We start from the raw sequence: 21,828 nt of genomic DNA on the forward strand, positions 1-21,828 counted from the left end.
AATGTTGTCATAGTTGTATATGTATATCATAAAAGACATATCTAGTATATATTGAGTATAGTTTATTTAATCTAGATTATTGGATTAAATAATCTATTATATATGACACCTTTATGATAGTTATGTAAATAATCTAATGGTAGATTATAATCACATTTTTAGATTTTTAAGCCATAATCGAAAAGTTATCAGAATTATCTTTTGTTGTTGAATTATTGGATGATTAAATTGAATGATTTTTGACATTTCTAATTATGTCCTTGGATAAATTTTAAAATTCTCATTCTATACGGGGTTAGGTTAAATCCACAAAGTTACCTCTTAATCATTCACTCTCACACGCTCGAATTCAATGGCGAAATTCACTAAGAATCAGCTTCAACAGATGAATAGACAACCAGAACTGTCGGACATGCCACATTCTTTGCCGAGCTTTAGCTCAGCCCAAGGCTGCGATGATGGCTGTAAGTTCTTTTATGCTACTTGGGTTTGTTTAATTTGATTTTTCTTTGTTCTTCTTGTTTCTAGGGTTGTATGCTTTTTTATTTGGTTTATTGTTTATTTATTTATTCTAGACCTGAAAGTTCATGTCATTAAGTTGTGTTCGTATTATATCAGTTTGAGTTTCAAATAAGAGACTTTCAACTCTAAGTCGATCCGAATTAAAAATATATTAAAAATTTTCGACTTTAACCCAACCCTTTAATGTTCAAGTTGATCCAATATTTTCAACTCTAAAAATTAACCAAAATTGTTTATTGTTTTCACTCTCATAAACAAAATAGTTAACTAAAAATCAAGAATAATATGAGTAATTATAACTATATAAAGATACAACTATATGCATTTTGTAAAAATTTCATCTACAGTTGATATTATCTTTCAATATTTCTATAATTTATCTCTAACAAATTCTACTAAATTAACATTTCTCTAAACATTCTGGCCAATTTGAATTAGTTTGGGTTACTTTCGTGTTTTAGTTTCTAGTCGTATCATATTGGCCCAAAATAAATTTCAGGTAAATAAAACTCGACCTTGACACGATTTTTTTCTTGTCATGTTGTGTTGGATTAATGGGTCGTGTTGAAAGTTATCAGCTTTAATTTATTCTCATCATAACCAAATTAAAAATAAAATTATGTGTAATTTGTGATTAGGTGATATGATTGTTACTACATCTATTTATATAAATAAATTTATATAATTTATTTATACATATAATATTGTTCATCATATTAATGGCTTTCTAGTCCTTATGAGCATAGTTGTATCTATATTTATCTAATAAAGAACTCTTTCATTTTAGTGTTTACGTTTCATTCATAAGGACTTGTGTTTTATGTCAATTTCTTTTTTCATTAATTACTGTGTATCCAATGTCACTAAGTATAAAATAATAAATTAGATTGAGAGGGAAAAAACAGTACAATTTTAGTATGATAATTATTAAAATTTAGTTTGCAGTATTACTGTATTGTATTAACCTATCATAATATTTAAAACTTTCTTTAAATAAAATTTTCTTGTAGTCTAAAAAATTAGTTATTAGTACCATATCATATATGATATATGTTGATATATATTTTGTCATATGATATAATATATGTAAAAAAATTATACGAATTTTAATGTATATCAAATTAATATGATATAATAAATATATTATACGATATAATATATATTAGCAATACAGATTAATATACTTTTTTAGAAAAAACGAAGATGTAACAATGATGTATATGAGAAATTTAAAATTTTTAAAAGTGTTTATGGTATTTTTAAAATGATAATATATTAATAAGAAATTTTTTATTATTTTTTAAAAAATATCCTGTAATATAAAATGATACACTATACAAAAAATTTGATTATAAATATATAATATAATATGTAATTTGACTACCATTCTTTCAAAAAAGTCAATAGAATTTATTATATAATGACAAACAATTTAACTTTATATGTTTGCCATGAGTTTTTTTTTTTTTTTTTTTGAAAGAAAATTTTTACTTTATTGAAGAATTTCTCTAGTGTATTTTTTCCCCATGATTTTTTTATCATTTTAGTAGTACTTTCACAGATTATCGTAGTAGTTACGACTCTCCATCATGGTTTCATTCTGGACATAGCCAAGCTGATAGATTATCACAAAGAAAATCTGGACACAATTCAACTGGTAGTAAGGGAATTACTACAATGAACTTTCCTCGTCGGGACTACTCTCCACCAATAAACACTTCCAAATATCCTCCATTAAGAAACTCTTTCAAATACCCTCCACCAAGAAACTTGAAAGAGTCCTTTGTTAAGAAAGGTTCTTCTGTTGGGAGTGAAAGACATATTTTTGGTTATATCTCTAACCTAAAAAATGGAAAGTTGATGGTGTCTCAAGCTCAAGAAAGTGAATGTAATACGAAGATTGGTATTTGTCCCGCAAAGGAAAAAGCTACGGTGGAGTTTGCACGTCAGAAGTACCCTCATCCAAGAAGCTTGAAAGGATTTCCTCTTATTGGTTGTCAAGAGCAGAATTTCAATGATTCCAGGAAGTTTATGGTAGTTGATGATCAAATGAAATCAAGAGAAAATGAGTGTTATGTAAGTGGTGCCTCCAACCTACCAAATGAAAAGTTGATGGTAGTTAATGATAAAATGAAATCAGGAGGAAGTGAAAGTCATGTGATTGGTGTAAATCCTTTGAAGGAAAATGTTAGAGTGGATTTTGCACCTCGAAAATACCCTCCTCCTAGAATCTTGAAAGGATTTTCTCTTAAACGAGATTTTCCTGTTGGTTGTAAAAATGAGAAACTCAGCCATTGTGGGAAATTGATGGTCGATAACAATCAAATAGAATCAGGAGGAAGTGAATGTAACATGATTGGTGTAAATCCTTTGAAGGAAAATGTTAGAGTGGATTTTGCACCTCGAAAATATCCTCCTCCTAGAATTTTGAAAGGACTTTCTCTTAAACGAGATTTTCCTGTTGGTTGTAAAAATGAGAAATTCAGCCATTGTGGAAAGTTGATGGTGGATAACAATCAAATAGAATCAGGGGGAAGTGAAAGAAACATTATTGGTGACTCAAATCTTCCAAATAGGAATTTGGCGGTAGCTTATGATGAAATGAAATTTGGAGAAAGTGAATGTACTACTGGTCTTTCCAACCTTTCAAACTTGGCGGTAGCTCATGATGCAATGAAATCAGAAGAAAGTGGAAGTAAAATAGTTGGTGTCAACCCTTTGAAGGAAAATGCTAAAAAGGATTTTGCACCTAGAAAATACCCTCCTCCTAGAATCCTAGGGTTTTCTCTCAGACGAGATTTTCCTAGTGGTTTTAAAAGACAAAAAGTTGATGATTGCCTAAATGGAATGTTGAAGGAAGAGATTCAACCATTAGAAGTTGTTGACCATGAAATCAAATCAAGAGATATGTTGATGGAAAAAATTGAACCGTCGCAAGCTATTGATCGGGAAATCAAATCAAGAGAACCATTTCAAGCTATCTATCATGAAATTAAATCAAGAGAAAGTAAGCTTGATATGACTTGTGTCAATCCTTTGAAGAAAAACGTTAGAGTGGGTTGTGTCAAAAGGAAATTGCCTTTAACAAAAGAAAGGTCTATGGTAGACATTAAACCAAAACAAGTGATTGATAAAATTGACCTAAACATTCGTAACAAGATGAAGAATGCTTTGCAATCATTTCAAGACATGGTCAATCATCTCATGCTGGAGGGTGCAAATGCGGGAGCGAAGATTCTCATGCAGGCAGCAATGGCTCTAAAAGAGCAATCAAAATGGATTTACACAAGTAAGAGAATAGGCCCTATCCCTGGAGTTAAAGTGGGTGACATGTTTCAATGGGTGGCTGAGATGAACGTTATTGGCCTTCACAGTCAGTTTTTTAGTGGCATAGATTATACAAAAACTCATGGGAAAGTAATCGCAACAAGTGTTGTTGCTTCTGGTCGTTATTCCAATTATGAAAATTGTTCTGATGACTTAGTCTATTCAGGTCAGGGTGAGAACCCAACTGTTAATCACAAGAAACAACTTGAAGATCAAAAGCTTGAACGAGGAAACCTTGCACTAAAGAATAGCATGGAAGACAGAAGACCAGTTAGGGTGATTCGGAGCTTAAAACTATCAAAGCCATTAACTTACATAGGCATGAGTGGTAGGAGGATTTTCGACAAAGTTTATATTTACGATGGCTTGTACCTTGTAGATCGGTATTGGCAAGAAAGAGGAAAATTTGGTAAATTAGTTTTCATGTTTTGGTTAAAAAGAATAGAAGGGCAACCTAAATGCACCTTTTGGGAGAAGAGTGAATTTGAGAATTCTAAACTCAAGAAAGGCTGATATTTTTATTCAAGAGAATAGAAAAAAACTGGATTTTATTTAGGTAAAGTAATTCTGGATTTGTTGGTTGATTTAGGTTTTATTTCCTATTTTATCCGATGGGTTTTGTCTTCTTCGTAAATTGTTATAGGTTGTCTTTGATGATTAGATTTATATAGGGGATTTTACTCTCCATAATATTGTAACTTTATGTTCTATTCTAAATGATCTCTCATTTTGACGCTTAGAAATAGGGTTTTCTTGATTTGGTAGGTTTTAACAACTTTTTAAAAACTAAATTAAAAAAAAAGTCAAAAGACTATTTCTTATCAAATTTAAGTAAGTTTTCAAAGTCACATCTGTAGAGTTTTGAAAAACTTAAAATCTCATTCATCCATTTAAAATATTAGTTAGAGTTAAAGGTAAAATAATTATTTAACAAAAAATTTTTAAAAACTAAAATTTTATTACATTTAACTCTCTCAGTTTGAAAATTTCACAATTCTCCTCACCTCAAAATTTGAAAAATTAACATTTTCCCCTTAAAGTTTCAAACCATCATTGAAGAAGGCTAAGTTCGCCCTTTTCAACCATGTTGACTCTCTCTCCTAACTTAACTCTTTTTACTGATCACATCCCAACTATTGACGAAATATATTTCCTTTGACAAAAATAGTGTCTTCATCTCGAGCAAAGACAATATAGTCATCTAAGATCTTTGAGGTCATCTTTGTCTGATTTTGTCTGATACGAAGACACTCTGACGAAGACAATTTCATCTTTGTAAGAGAAAATAAGTTTTGCTGATGATTGTGATATGATCGACTGAGAGAGTTATGTCAAGAGGGAGAGCTAACACTGCCTAAGATGGTTATCTCTAATGATGGTTTGCAAACCTTAGAAGGAAAATATTGATTTTTCAAACTTTGGATGAGGGAAAATTGTGAGATATAAGGTTTAAAAAATTTTGAAACTAAATTAAACTCAAAAAATACAGTTTGATCTTGTTTGAATTATGATTTGAACCTAATAACAATAATTTATTTCCAAATATAGAGGGCAAAATAATGATGCATAAACATTTCTCATTGCACAGGCATATAACCTTGATAGATTGCACGATTCCGACCGATATTCGCACATGACCCCTTGGAAATCGTTTTTCAACCATTCTTGGTCAGATTTCAAATGCATTTTTCATCTTTAAACAACCACAACAATCAGAATATGTATAGCTTACAACAAAGTAAAAATTATGAGCAATCTATTAATTCTTGGGCTAGTCTTCATATATTCAAGAACTTATCACATAATCAATCATAATTCAAAGTTCTCTAACATCTTAATCCTACTCAACTATTGATCAGAGGATTAAATATTATGAATACAACCAAAATATCAATCATCCAGGAGGATAGTCAACCCTGCTTACCTAGATTTGTTAGGAAGATTGCCCCCGATCTCCTCTTTTTCCTAAGTAGCCAAAAACCCTAGTGTCGCTGGACTTCCTCTCTGTTGTCATCATATGTTACTCCTCTCTCAAACAACCTCAGTCTCTATTTGAGTTGAGAATACAAGTGAAATTAAGGTCTAACTAGCAGAGGCAACGACATGTACACACTTTCCTTCTTCAAGCAAGATTGGGTGTCCCGATTTTAACCAATGCACAATTGTAACTCTCAGAGGGTACGAGCATACATCACACAAGCAATGTATGAGCGTGCCTTTCATAGGCACGACCATACGTTAGGCCGAATTGAGTATCTAATTTCCAATTTCGGTCTAATTTAACTCAAATTTAATTCTAAGCATAAAAGAAGGACAATAATACCTTTAGAGCATACCTGAGGGATTCACATTTGGGAATTTATTTATGTATATTTGGATGAGTTACTTGGTTTAGCACTCGAAAAAAAAGTTGAGTTTAGTATAGAGTTAGAACCATATACAGTGGTGATTTCAAAAGCCCCATATCGAATGAAAACAATCTAGTTGCAAGAATTAAATAAACAACTCTAGAAATATTAGACAACGAGTTCATTAGGTCAAGTCATTCTTCTTGGGAAGCCCCAATATTGTTTCTAAAGAAGAAAGATGGGTTTTTGAGGATGTATATAGACCATAGAGAGCTGAATATGGTAAAAATAGTCATTTAATGAAACCTTGCGTGATTTAGTGACATAATTATGCCTACATACATAATAACTATGCATGTACTCATTTGTGTCATCATGCGTATTTATTTTTGAGTATATAAATTAATATATATATGATATGTTATTATATAATTAAATAATTATTAATTAATAATAAAATAATATTTAATTATATGATAATAAATCATATATAAATCCATTATGTATTGTTCTTATTAAATTTTGATTCTTCAAGGTAGATTGGGAGAGAACACTTTTTCCCTCCTCTTTCTTTTCTCTCCCTCTGTAGACAAATCCTTAAAACAAAATGCTGAAGAAACGCATATCTTACTACTTCCCGTGAGAGTAAATAGAAATCGTAAACATATATGACCTCAAATTTCCAAAAGGGAGCTTCAGGTTCAGGTGATTACTTCTGTTCTCAGGTTATGCTTCTTTACTCAGGTCATAAATTTTCTGCCTTAAATCTCCACCGTCTCAATTTAGTGACGGGCTTATAAATAAAATTGAAAGGGCTAAGATTGAATAAAATTAAATTATAAGATAATCAACAAAGATATAAGCAAATTTAAAAAGAGTTACATTTGAAAAATTTTCAAAATCAAAGCAAGCCAACCAAAAATTAAAGAGGTCTATTTGAAATGTTTTCGGAAATGGGGATCAATTAAAGCCCCTTGACCCTTGTTGAGTCCGCCTCCTCCTCAATCTCTAACAACTATAAACTGGGTTTTACATATGATTGTTTCTGATGCCCACAGAATTCAACACAACTGTTCTGAGCAATATTAACGCCCTTTCTTTATTACCAGAAAATGCATTCAGTCTTAAGACACAAACAGGAAACGGAGACATGCTACTCACTGAGCATGACAAGTTCATAAATTAAGTTGCCTGTGTTCATATCATTGTCTCTTAAGAGATTTTGAAGTCAAAATTCAATTTAGAATGGAAATTAGACAGTCTTAATTTATATTGCAGCATATATATGAACTATATAAAATAACTGCAAATTAGTACATAACGTCATCATTAAGAGCATATAACAAACTTTATAAAGCTTACACACCACGTATCTTATACCTCATCATATACTCCGAAACAACACACAAAATTAATTCATCACCCATGGTGGTTCCTGCCCCTTCGGCTGAATGATTCGCGGTCAGTGCAGGCACCACCTGAACCGCCGATTCCTCCACCACTGCCGGCGCCAGACCCACTTCCAGACCCATACCCACCACCATGAGCTCCACCACTTCCAGACCCATAACCGTAGCCCGAGCCTGATCCCGAACCAGACCCATACCCAAAGCCCGAACCTCTTCCAAATCCATTGGGTGACCTTCCCGAGCCAGAGCCATAACCCCACCCGCTCCCTGGGCTAGACCCCCAACCCCAATTATAATCCCAATTCTGCCCGTGGCCTGAACCAGTTGCACCAGAGGAAGAGCCGATCGGGCCATTAGTCCCCATGGAGGTTTCAGGAGGATGTGCTAAAGAGGTTTCAAAGATGAAGAAGAAAAGAAGGAGAATGGAAAATTTGACAGTGTTGGTTGGCATGTTGTAATGGTAGTGGATGTGGGAAGTTGAGTTTTATGATGGTTTGCACTTAAGACTTGAAGAATTGTGTGCATGAAAGTGGAGATTTATAGTGGTTTTTTGGTTTCTTGAAAGAGACTTGGATGACTCGTGATAACATTTACTTTTGAATGGTGCACATGTCGGAGATTCAGAAATTTACCCACTAATGCTAAAGCATTACCTCACCCGAAACGCACCACCGCCTCACACTTAATCAACATTCATTCAATCTTTTTAACTCATAATGGATGTCCTTATCTTTTCATGAAAGCACCCCATTATACCAAGATTGTCTTCAAATTGTCTTAAATATTTTTTTGTATGAGTAAACTTTAATTGAGGTAGACTATCCATTTGAAGTTGAACTAATCACATTAAATAAATAAAATTTCAAATATAATAATAGATTTACACTGTAAGTTAAAGAGTTTAATCTTAAAAAATTATTAGAGAAAATCAAATAAAAAATTTTCTTATGTTTCATATTGCCATGATAAATATTAACTTATACACATCTATTATTTCATTTCATCAAGGATATTTATACTCCAATTAAAAGTTTTATCTAATTCTCTTCGAACTTTATTTGAGTTGGATTGTTTCTTTAGGATTGAACTAACTAAACCAAATAGATAAAATTTGAGTCTAATAACTAGACCTACAATCATTATATCAAATAAATTAAAAATTTATTAATGAAATATCGTTAATAAGATATGAATATTTATCCTCATGTTTGAAATATCTTTTTTTTGTTACTAAAACTATCTTTGGAGGCACTGAAAGGTAAGGTTAGCAACAGGATTGGTAAAACTAACAAATGGATCTGATAATAGAAAGAGGATATGCAATTTTTAGTGGTAGCACAGCATTAACCATGGTGGATATGTGGCAACGTGATCGGGCATATTCATGTACCTCCCACTCTTTCTGTGACCTATTTTTTTCTACTTGCATAATTGGTTAATTTTGGTTGGTTGTTTCAAAAAGGCTCTTTTTGCTTGTGCTCTCGTGCTATGCAACAAACTTTGATTTCCAAATTCTTGTATTTATGGATCAAAACTAATCCGTTCATGAACTCACCTGATCCTGGCACGTGGATTAATTTATTTTTCTTTCATCATCATCTTCTTTCTTAGTGGGAAATTTAGACCAAACCTACTAGATTTAACTGTTGGCACTTGTGAAATATCCAAGGGTCTTTATTGTTAGATTTGTGGACCACAATTTCACTTAATTTGCTTCCTCAGAATAAAATGTGGGTCAAATGACTATCCCCACCGAAGGTTTGGAGAATCACAAATTTGTTTCTTTAAATTTTAATATTTTTAATTTCTCACTTATTATTCACTCTTATTAGTGAATTATGTTAGATAGATGGGTGAAAAAATCATTTGAATATAAACTAAAAGATAGTAAAAAAATATTTAAAATGTATATAATTTTCTCCGATCCACAATATTTACTTATTTATCCTTCTTTATTTTAACATTTTCTTATTTTCTTATGATTGTCTTTTCCCTTCTTTTCATAACACTCTTTTCTTGATATATATCATTCCACAAAATATAACTTGAAGAAATGTGTACTACTTGACCTCTTAATTAAAAACAACAAAAATTAAGCATGATATTAAATACTTAAACCTATGTGTGCAAAAAAGTGCAATAAATGAATTGAATATCTTCATTACCAATTAAACATCATCATACTACAGTAGTGCATAAATATCCATAAGTCTCAAATTGAAAACATGAGTTATAGAATATGCCACAAAAAGTTAAAATGACAAAATTTCCCCTTGCCTTCATGTTACATGTCAGTTAGACTATTAGCTCCTCTTATATGTTTTGCTACTCATCTCTACATGCATAACCATATAAAAGGAATACATGAGTAAAAACACTCCGTAAGTCGGTGACCTCTCGACACTGGCAAAAAGTATAAAATTGGAAAACCTGATATCTCACTAGTGAATCTTAGTGTGGTCACAACTCGGCATCCTCGTGCCTTAACATCGACAATCCACAAAGGTTACTAAGGCCTAAACTAATCTTGAAGTATTTGATATTCTAGTGAAAGCAAATGACACCTTGCATGTTTAGTCACTATCGTGTCTTACGCATATGACATACAATCTATTGGGCTAGTTAACAATGATACCCTGGTCACACAAGGAATCTAGTTGTAGTCCTTCCCTTACCACATATGTTGAACTACAGGACTGTTACATGAAAACTTAAAGAACTAACTAAAAAGTCATAATCCCTTGTCATGCACACTTAAATTGAATTGAGCTATGTAGCTAATGTGCCTTGGCATCAAGTACATAATGCATTTCATGGGTATCTATCTCTCATAAATCCCTATTGCTTTTACATATCTTGTCACCTATGCACATAACTGATGGCTATCTAGGTGCATACCATTTTTCTTAACGTTCCTAATTTTTTATGCAGATTTGACTCAATTGGGGTTGTGCTATCTTTCACACATTTGGGCACATTTTTTTTTTGGCCAATTAACTGTTCTTGTCTTGTTAGAGTTTTTATGTTCTTTTCCTTCCCTATTTCCCCTCCCCACATATAGTCTAAGGGTAAAATTGTCTTTTTCCACTACTTGATAGATACATGGGTGTGTTTTTGCTTTACACCCTTGTGTCCCTCTACATGCATATACACGAGTGTGTCACTTAAGCCAACCTTTGTGTGCCTCCTAACACCTATACATTGTTGTGTCTAGTTCCCAACACAACATACTATTGAAAAAGGCATACACGGGTATATGTCCTATATCAAACGGTAATGTATGCTTCCTCTTAAGATGAACGCATTGCATCTATATTTCTTTTTTCATGCAAGGGATATACAAACATGTAGACTACCTTGCACGATTATGTATCGTGATCTAGAGATCGCAATCTATTGATTTCTATGCTTTTTTTACCTAACTTCGGGAACCCATTCACATACAAATGATCCTTGCATGTCTCTACACATCCTAATCCTCTTTTCAATAACTAATCATAACTATAATCATCTCCAAATTCATAGTTTCATCATACTAATATATTCATAGAATTCACAAAATAATTCAACAATGCACATACACACAAAATCATCAATTTGACCATCATAAGATTACAGGTTATTCAGAAACCATGGCTCAACATTGCAGTACACAAGCTCATCAAAATCCATCTCAAATAGCTAAGACAAGAACACCAACTTACTTGTCCTTCGGTGTTCAAGCAAACATCTTCACATAGCTAGTGGTTTTTCAGTGATCCAAACTCCTCTCTAACGTGCAAAATCTTAACTCTCTCTCCTCTGTACTCTAGGGGTGCAGCTAGGGTGTATAAAGATAACAAAAAATAGGTTAAACGCTCCTTTTTAATTTTCACTACTGAACACAATACATAGGCATGCATAAGATATACACAGGCATATATGATTTTAATTAATGATTAAGTAATACTCAATCACATAATACCATATTATCTTTATATCCAAATTGTATATTAAAATATATACATATAATATTGTTTAATTCACTAATAGAAGTAGTAAACAGGTGAAAAATTAAACATTTCAAACTTGAGTGGGAAAGAGTTATTTAGTCTAAAATGCACAACCAATACTTGTATGTAATATTGTCAATCAACCTTTGAAAAATGTTAGAGTGATATGATGTTATTGATAGTGTGTTGGATTGACATAATCTTATTGATTTAATGTCGTAAACAATCTTATTATGAATGTTCACATTTGTTTCAAATTTCCTCTCTATTAAAAAACCTATGTGTCCAGCCATATATGCTAGTGCTAATCAATACCTAAACTAGTTGCTTCAATGAGTCACCCATTTGAAGAGAAAATGTGACAAATTGCTCAAGTGTATCACCCACGTCGATATTGACTTGTTGATTTAAAATGGAAATTGGGAAGAGGGTTTCCCCTCGAAGCGTACTTAACCATTTTCCCACTACAAAACTTTGGGTTTTATTAATAATACCATACCAGTGTCTAGAAAATTAGTGGCTCTTATTGAGCATAAAATGTAGAGATGATGGCAAGAATGGGTATGGGCTAAATACCTTAATCACCATCCCCGTCTTTGATGCGGTGATGATGAACAATCTACACTCTCTCTCACAAGAAAATTTTCTCTCTGTCCTCTTCCCAATTCTATGGAAAAAATTTCCTACATTTTTCTCTATCTCTACTAGAAAAATAATAAAATATTTATTAGGTGTTGAAGTATATTTGTAATAATTCAAAACTTTTAAAAGAAATTAATATATAAAAGTTTAAAAAATATATAAAAGAGAAGATGAATCAGACATATATTAATCTATGTCCCTGATTGAAAGAATTTTAGTTATTCTCATTCATGTCTCTATCTTTATCAGTTAATCCTCTTCCTATTCAATGAGGAGCAAGCCGAAGATTCAGTGAGGAGCTAGCTGAAGATTCAATTGTGCAGGTCAATTTGTCGTCTCTAATCAAATGATATTAGTTTAATCCTTTCAAGATGGTAATTTTGTCTAATTGGTATGACACAGTAAGATCTAAAAGATATCCATGGTGGACTTGACCTGGAATGGACAAAGAATGGCTACGCTTGGTTTCAACTTGACCCAAGCTTGAAATATGTCAAGAATCAAGGACACATTGTTAAGTTCAATGCTCAGAAAATCACATGCACCCACTATCTTATGGCACCGCTTATCCAACTAGTTCGGTTCGGGCCCGCGTCAGCTGGGGCTAACTCCACAATTTCAAACAAAAATTTGAGTTTAAGATGGCAGCCCAACCTTGTGGGGCAGAGTGTTCGAGCCAATCTCGCTCTTAACATACGCCTATTGGGAAAATCTTTCTGCCTTTGTCAATGTTGGGCCCCTTTTTAAGTATGGAGCCAGTCCTGTTCGTTCAAGAATAATTTTGAGTATTTTCTGGCCTAGATCATGTGCACTCAATATACAATAATATCTCAATAAGTTCCTTTAACCAAATAAAGTGTCTCAATATTTATATAAATTTCTTTAGAACAAACAAAAAGAAAGAAAGAAGCAATCATTTAGAATTGACAATGAATAAAGACAAGCTGCATTTGGTATGCCCATTTTTAAATAAAAATTAATATACAATTACAGTACGAGTAGCTTTGCGCTGTAGTCAGAGACATTTTAGGGTGTATTTAATTTGGGTAACATTTTAATAAAACATTAACTATATTAGATAAAAATGGATGTAAAAATAACAAGTTATTATATTTAATTAGATGTAATAAAAGAATATTATGATATTATTTTAGTTAATATTAAAATTATATATACTAATTTTGAGTATACAAATAAATTTTATATATATCATTATATGATTGATTGTTTTTAAATTAATTATACAATAATACTCAATCATGTAATGACACATATGAGTATGTATATTTATGTATCTAAAATAGGTATACATAGTATTATCGTTAGTTAAATGTTTTTAGTATAATTATTTTAAAATATTTTTTATATTACTTATTATATTAGTTGTATTAATTAAAAATGAGAGTATTTTTATTGTAAAAAATTAGTAAATAAGGATAGAATAATAATAAATATAAAAATCAAATTATCTTTTATATTTCATATCGTATCATCGTTTATAGTAAAAAATTATCAAAATATATTATTATTAACAAATTAAATAAAATAATATTAATAATAAAAAATAAATTATCAAGATAATCTTCCGCTACAACAAATCAAACACCCATAATATCTTTTTATTTTTGTTTTTGGTTGGCTGAGCTTTAATACCACTTAGCTCTCTTCTGAGGTATATGTTTGTTTTGGATATGCGTGACCCTTTAGGATATAGTGCATTGACTTTCATGAGAATGCCAATTAGAAAAGTGTAAATATAAGAGCTAATTAGGAAAACTTCTCGGTTACAGTTTAGATTAAAAATACAATCTAAATTGCTACTACAAACATTACACTGAATTTAGGTTCTGATATTGGGGAAATAGTTTAACATGTTGCTATCTACTGTCAATAAATTTAAAATAATATTGTTAATTAAATTAACATTATACATAAATAGAGTCACTTACATACATGATTGCTTAAAATATTAAATTAATTTAGTTAATAGACAAATCTGAATCGTTAGTGTAAGGCTAAACACCTTACCTTACACTAACAATTTCGCCTACGACATAAAACTTAGTATATATAATAGCCCACCTTACTTAGATAAATTATTTGTGAGTTATCGGATGTCTCATAATATGCCAATTTACATTAATTTAATTTAAAACAAAACTCAAAATTAATGCAAGTTTACTATATCAAAATTTTAACAATTAAACTATGTATACCTACTTTAAGAATACAAGTGAATACATACTTATATGTATCAGTATGTTATTGATTAATTTTAAATTAATGATAAAATAATACTTAATCATATGATGACATACATAAACATATACTTATTTAGGTATTTAAAGTTGGTATATATAGTATTACTTAAATTGTAAACATTGTCCCACTTAAGCAAGATTAGTTGTGGTCAATTTTGTAAAACATTTTGAAAAATTATTTTCAGGCTAAGGTTTAAAAAAATTTAAAAGCCCAAAATTTGTAGAGATAACAAAATTGGTCTGAAGACAATTATAAGTTGTAGTTTATTTCAATAAGATTTTTCATATTAAATCACAATGATTACTACGTTTGGTGACATAGTACTTTCTATAGTCGTGCATACAATTCAACCTCATCAACATGAACTAGATGTAGTGTAGTAAAGAGCAATAGTACTTCTTTATAATCTAATATGTGTTATTTTCGATTTGTCGCTCACTGATTTTTCTTATTCTAATTGGTGAGAAAGTGAACATTAACCTAAGGGTTTATTTACCCAAAGGATATAAACTTTCCAAAGTTAAATACCCTTCTTACTTATAACCTTATACTTAGAGACCTTAATTACATGTTTTAATCTCTATCCAAAAGGGAGTTTATAATTTTTATAATTATGCACCATGAATGCTCATATATAATAACTTATAAGGTTTTGAAGTTATTTATTGCTAATGACTTAATTTTATTGCATTTTGTATTTAATGAACTTCATTTATGTAAACAATAATAATAATGTCAAAATAGAAATTTTGACTGACTTTAACTTTAAGAGTTAGAGATAAAATTTTGAATTTTTATTACGGATTGAGGATATAAGTTTGTCCTTGTAAGTTGATACACCACACAAGCCTAGAGAAGAAAGTTCAATTGTATAAAAGAATTTTTATAATTAGTGGGAGGAATTGAATAGATTAAGATTTCTTTCTATGAAAAGATTCATTGTCCATTTCCTCAAGGGAGGTTAACCTTAGACCAAAATTGTTAGAGTTTTTCACAAATGTTAGTCACAAGTATAATACATCTTACAATATTAGAGCTACTCGTTTAATGAGTGGTATGACTCAAAAATGATATGACAGTCTTAAAAGGGTCAAAGAATAATAAATATTAAGTTTGAGTTAAAAAACACAGAAGATTATTATAAAATATAACACCCCACCGATAGGCTTTAGTCAAATTAAGATTACTTAAATGGTTTAGAATCATATATAAAGTGTTTTACTTTGATTTCCATATGTTTTGTTGAATAAGAGATGTAGAAAAAGGAAAAGTCAAGAATAACAATGCCCAATTATAAAAGCAAAATGGCAACAATAAGAAGTGTTAATCTTATGACTCAAATAAGGATTAGAGTTCTTGCTACATGGATTTGGTCAATATATGAATATTAAGTAAGCCAGAGTCCATATTTAAATTTGGAAATGATGTAAACATTAAGTTAGCATCATAGGTAAAATGGTTATTTTGTCAAATTTTCAAGATATTCAGACTCCAAATTTGGATAACGTAGTTGAAAAACTCAATCGTAGCTTAAAGTTATGATAAAAAGTAAACATGATTGAGTATCCATGGGGTAAAGAAATAAATATGATAGGTTATATTTAGAATAGAATTCGTTGTAAATCTATGTTGAAGATTTCTTTTAAGTTTTGGACATAAAAAAAAAATTTAGACATTTTGAGTTTATGGATGTTCCAAGTGTAAAGATCTCTAATCTTAATGAAAAAAGACTAGATCCAAGAATGGTTTGTTGCTACATCATTAGTCATCCAAAACATTCTAAAATATATAATATATATCGCCTCAATCAAGATGGTACATTGACTAACTCCAATATAGTAAATTTTGAGGATCTTGACATGGTAGAAAGTGATATTCTTCCACCATTGAAGAAAGGTGAAGTTGATCCATTTGATTATTCCTTTATCTTTAGGATATGATGGTGTTGTGATTGAATTAACAAAAGGAAGGAGTTAGTTAATAGGGTTTACAAAGTCCCATTGAACTTAATTAAGGTTATTGTAAAGGATGTTTCCACTAAAGAACCGATAATGGATCTTATAATAGATTAGATTATGGATGTAATTGTAGAAATTTTAATAAGAAGATCTACTAGAGAAACAATATGCTATCATAAATTATTATTATATTTATATTAGTAATGGAGATCATGATCCTAGTCAGATTGTTGAATCCAACGATTCTTTCCAAAGCTATCATGAGTTCTTAATTTGACAAGTGATTTAATGTCATGAAAAATAAAAATAAAGTCTTTTACTGATAATGAAGTGGAAGATTTTACAAAACTGCATGATGACATTGATAGCTCATTTATATTAGAGTTTAATTAGACAGATATAAAACTGCCACTATAAACAAAATTCTTAGTAAGGAAATCTATATGGTGCAATTATCTAAAGCATAAGGAAAAAAGCATTTGGTATGTAAACTGAATAAGTCTATCTATATATGGTTTGAAGTAGACTTCTTGAAATTGGCATCTCAATTTGATGAAATTGTAACGTCACATGACTTTGTAAAGAACAAATTCGACCAATATGTGCATATAAAGATTAATTAAAGCAAATTTATCTTCATGGTGTGGTTATGTCCAAGACTTTTGATATAAAGAATCTTGAAGATACATTATCTCAAAAGTCATACATAGAGCATGTGCTGAAGAGACTCAAAATGCAAAACAACAAGGAAGTGACATGTCATTTGTGAAAAGAAATAAGTTTAACATTAGACATTATCTATAGAATGAGACTAAAATAAAATTATGTGAAATATCCATTATGATGTTTTACTAGAGATCACTTTTGGTATGTGAAAAAAGGGATGATTAATTGTATATTAATTATGATTTTATTTATTGTTAACTTAATAGAAAACCTATGAGTCATACACAAGAAAGGGTTATCAACTAATACTAATAACTTTTAAGATTATCACATATAGAATGAATCACCTTGCGTGTACCTGAACATGGTGAATTTGGATCTATATTAATGTGACTTGATATTTAGGAATAAATATAAAATACATTATTGAGCCTAACAAAGAGAAACTAAAAGTTTGAAAGCCAAATGTAATAATTCAAAAGTTAAGAGTGTGGAGTGTAAATAGTGTTATCTATGGTTACGAGAGTCTCATATAAGTTAGGACTTATTCTCATAATCCCTTGATCTAGCCATTTAACACACAAAAAGAGTAAAGAAAAAATTCATCTCTCATGTTTCTTCACTCATATCATAATACACTCAATTTGAAGAAAAAATTCATCTTTCATGTTTTTTCACTCACATCAAATACACTCAATTAATTCATAGCTAACATTTGTGTGACATTCCTAACACCTTTCCATTGATTTAAATATTGTAGCACCTTCGTGTGGATGAGTGGTAGCCTCATTACATTATGAGGAAAGCTAAAAACAAATTCAGGGGAGGTTCCTACTTGGTGGGATCTCCAAACATAGGTATTAATCTTTCAAACATAAAATTTTATGTATAATATCACATTTTGATCTTAGGGACATATCATGTTTTGATCTTAGGGGCGTTTTATGTTGTTCATGTCTAATTCTAATGCAATTTTATTTTAAGACAAAAAGATTCCTCTTTCATCTAAATGATATTGTGGATCACTAATTCTATCAAATGTGATTATTGATGGTGCCTTGAAGCCATTGGACAATGGTGCATGGCATACTATTGGGAGAATAAGGATTCCCTAACTCTAATGTATGGCTCATCCTTTTGGGCTACCAGTATATCAAGGGCTTGTTTTCGGCCCTGTAGTGGGATCCCATTAAGTGATTTTAAACCACCTTCTTTAGAAAGGCCTACGAGCATTCAAGTGGTTGCATGAGATAGGTCTATTTGCTTGGTCAGTTTGGCAATTCAAATTTTTAAAGACACTAGTCCTAAAGGCATTGTCTTGTGGCAAGGTGTAGATGATATCCCCTTAACATGGGTTATCCTTTATATGTTAGGGGTTGGCCTCTTCATAAGGTGACTTAATACATTCATGACGTAAGTCGAAACCGACACAATATGAGTTATGGTTTGTATACCATTGGTTGACATTGTCACAATGTGAGGCATGTGTTGCACATCAATGGTTCATGTCATCATGATGTGAGTTACATTCTACATGTGATTGATTAACGTTGCCATGACATAAGTTATATTTTGCACATCATACATTGACCTTGTCATGGGTAGTTTTAAGTCTTTTATGTAAGTTACTATTTGTATGTTGGAACTCTTGCCTAGAGGAATCCTATTGTTGTCTCTATAGACAAAGACAAGTGGTAACCATGTGAAAGGCTTGAGATTAGGGATGACAATTTGGACCCGATTTTAGGAGCCTCGACCCTCCCTGACCCTAACGGGAAGGGGATTCCCCGATAGAAATGGGGAAGGGGACGGGGACAGAGACGAGGACGGGGACAGGGACGGGGACGGGGACGGGGATGAAAAAATCCTCACAATCGGGGATGGGGATACATGTATTCCCTCCTCGCCCCGACCCTTCCCCTCCCCGCCTCTATCCCCGTCCTTTTATATTAATATATTTATTTAAAATACTAATATATTTTTATTAGTATTTGTTGTGCACATTAAAAGAGTTAATATATTATATTTATGATATTTGAAATAGTAGATTAATTTTAATTTTGCTTAATTTTATTATTTAATATATTTATATTGTATTTACAAGGTAAAAATAATATATTTTTTTTGCAAGTACGGGGAGGGGATGGGGAGGGGATTTTTCTTTGCGGGGAGGGGACGGATAATCATTTTCATCCCCGTAGTGGAGACGGGTCCGGGACGGGGATTGATATCCCCTACGGGGATTGAGATCCCCTCCTCGCCCCTCCCCATTGCCATCCCTACTTGAGATCTCATGACCACTGTAGGTTAAGAGGGAACTTAGATCCTTAATGGTGTTTTTGGGATAGTATTATCCCTCCATTTGATCAAGGTGGTGATGACATTGGTCATCCGCTTATTTCATTATTCAATTATTCAATCATGGCTCAGCATCAAGTGCTTTTGACTATGCTCCAACTATTAGGGAAGTTGACTCTTAACAAATAGATCAAGTCATCCTATGTGAGAGACACTTGAATTGAATTAAGTAGCTTGATCAGTCAAAGCTTTCTTTGACCTTCTTCCATGAGGAGCCAAAAAAAAAAAACAAAGTCTTTTTGAGGATTCATGGAAATGAAGTTATTACCAAAATTATGAAGAGCTTTTCAAAGGTTATCCTTCTAATGTCAAATTGTTTATACAAAAAATACACTAACGTGATGTAGACCAAATTGCCATATATAATAAAATTATGGTGTTTATAAAGTTGTTTGTTATATTATTTAAATGTTTATATCTACTGTTGTATTATTATATTCTCTAGTATGAATTTAGTAGAGTAACAACGTTAATTACAAAATACCCTCTCTTTACCTATATACAATTATGAATTTATTGGACAAGAGGTATGATTAAATGTATAATTATACAATTGGATAAATTAAGTCTTAATACAATATATCTAGACATTTAATCCATTTATGTTTCTATGAAGCTAGATAATTGAGTGCTCTAGAAAAGATAAAAAATGATTGTTATCACATGAAGATACAAGATATAGAGAGAGTGTGATCCTATTATTGTAAGAGATGGGAAAAACATATTTTGGAGATCGTGATACCAATTAAAATTGTTAATTCTCTCTTTTGTTATTTTTGATGAAATGTCTTTTACATACATTTAGAAGATGTTTGGTTTGGGTAATATTTTATTATTAAAATATAAAGATTACCTTGAAGATAAATTATTTAAAAAATTACTGGGTATCAATAATTACTATGTTTGATAAAATTTGGTAGGTATAAATAATTATTGTGTTTGGTTAAAGGTAATAAAATATTACTAGTAAATTATTTTACTTAAATGTCCTTGAATATAAATATTTTTTTACATTATTTGTCATATTAATTAAAAATAAATTTGTTTTTGTCTTAAAAAATTAAAAATAATAATATAATTATAATAAAATCAATATTACCTTGGTAATTTTTAAATACCTAAGGTGAAAGTAGTAATCAGATTACTACCTATATTACTTGTCACGTCAGCATTGATAATAGAATATTATTGTAATATTTTATTATTAACAAATCAAACAATAGAATAAAAGATAGATTATCAAGGTAATCTTAAAAAACTGGAATCAAACGATCCCTTAGAGTTAACTTGTCTCTAAGAAATATATCAAAGTCACAAGTGTAATTGATTGCTTTTTCAAGTTCTCGTACATTTGATTAAATCGAAGTCGAAACTGCAAAACAGGTTATAAAGTCTCCATAACCGTTAATTGACACAAAAAGCAGAAATATTGAACTTCCATCTGCAATGTTACCCAGTTTTATTTTCTTCAACATCTTACCTAACTCAGACTGTTAGGACTATATGTTTAGTATATATATTTACATTTTACCCACTCTATAGAATCGTATCTTCTGACTATAGAATTTATATTAATACCCATAAATACACTAAAAATTATACGTATTGATCACTAGCAAGTACTTTATATGCATGTATAAGTTAATACTGTATCGTGAGGGAAACAGATAAAGGATCTTAAACTCTTTTTGAAGATAAATTGCACATCCCTTAAAACACCCGTGCAATTCCCAGGTGTTGAAGAGAAATTTTCGTTAATGAAAGTAGACCTTAAGAAGTTTGGCGAAAATATAAAGAATAAATAATATTACTAAAACTATATGTACGTATTTTGGATATACAAATATATACACATTTATATGTATCATCACACGATTAGGTGTTTTTGAATTAAAGATGAAATCACACTCAATCATATGATGACACATATAAATATATACATAATTGTGTATCCAAAATAAGTACACATAATATTTCTCAAATAATATAAACAAACGAAAGACAATATTTTTTTTGTTTGTCCTCTTTTATTTCCATTTATATTTTTAACTTAATTTATTTATTTACTGGAATTAGGAATCAAAACCTCATTTGCACTAATAATTTTTGCATATAAAGTCTAATATCTAAAGTACTATGACTTAAATGATTAAGAAGGCAATATTGTAACAATAAATTACTCTATATATATAATTTTGTTTACAAACTTTGCATACATTGATAAATTCAATTATTTAAGATTCCAAGTCAATGAATGGTATATACTCAAATATAACTGGTGTAATCTAATATTGATAAATTAATGGAGACTTTTATTATATGTACACCATTTTAGTATATAATT

The 21,828-nt window shown here is 30.7% G+C and overlaps 1 protein-coding gene across 1 annotated transcript; it reads right to left on the bottom strand.

The window, feature by feature from the left end:
• Positions 1 to 7,436: 7,436 nt before the first annotated feature.
• LOC123198173 (glycine-rich cell wall structural protein 2-like) lies at positions 7,437 to 8,182 on the bottom strand. Its single transcript, XM_044612819.1, has one exon. The coding sequence runs from the start codon at positions 8,055 to 8,057 to the stop codon at positions 7,617 to 7,619; it is 441 nt and encodes a 146-aa protein (XP_044468754.1). The 5' UTR covers positions 8,058 to 8,182; the 3' UTR covers positions 7,437 to 7,616.
• Between the last annotated feature and the right edge of the window lie 13,646 nt (positions 8,183 to 21,828).

Source organism: Mangifera indica, chromosome 15, assembly GCF_011075055.1.
Source record: "Mangifera indica cultivar Alphonso chromosome 15, CATAS_Mindica_2.1, whole genome shotgun sequence".
NCBI classification, from domain to species: Eukaryota; Viridiplantae; Streptophyta; class Magnoliopsida; order Sapindales; family Anacardiaceae; genus Mangifera; species Mangifera indica.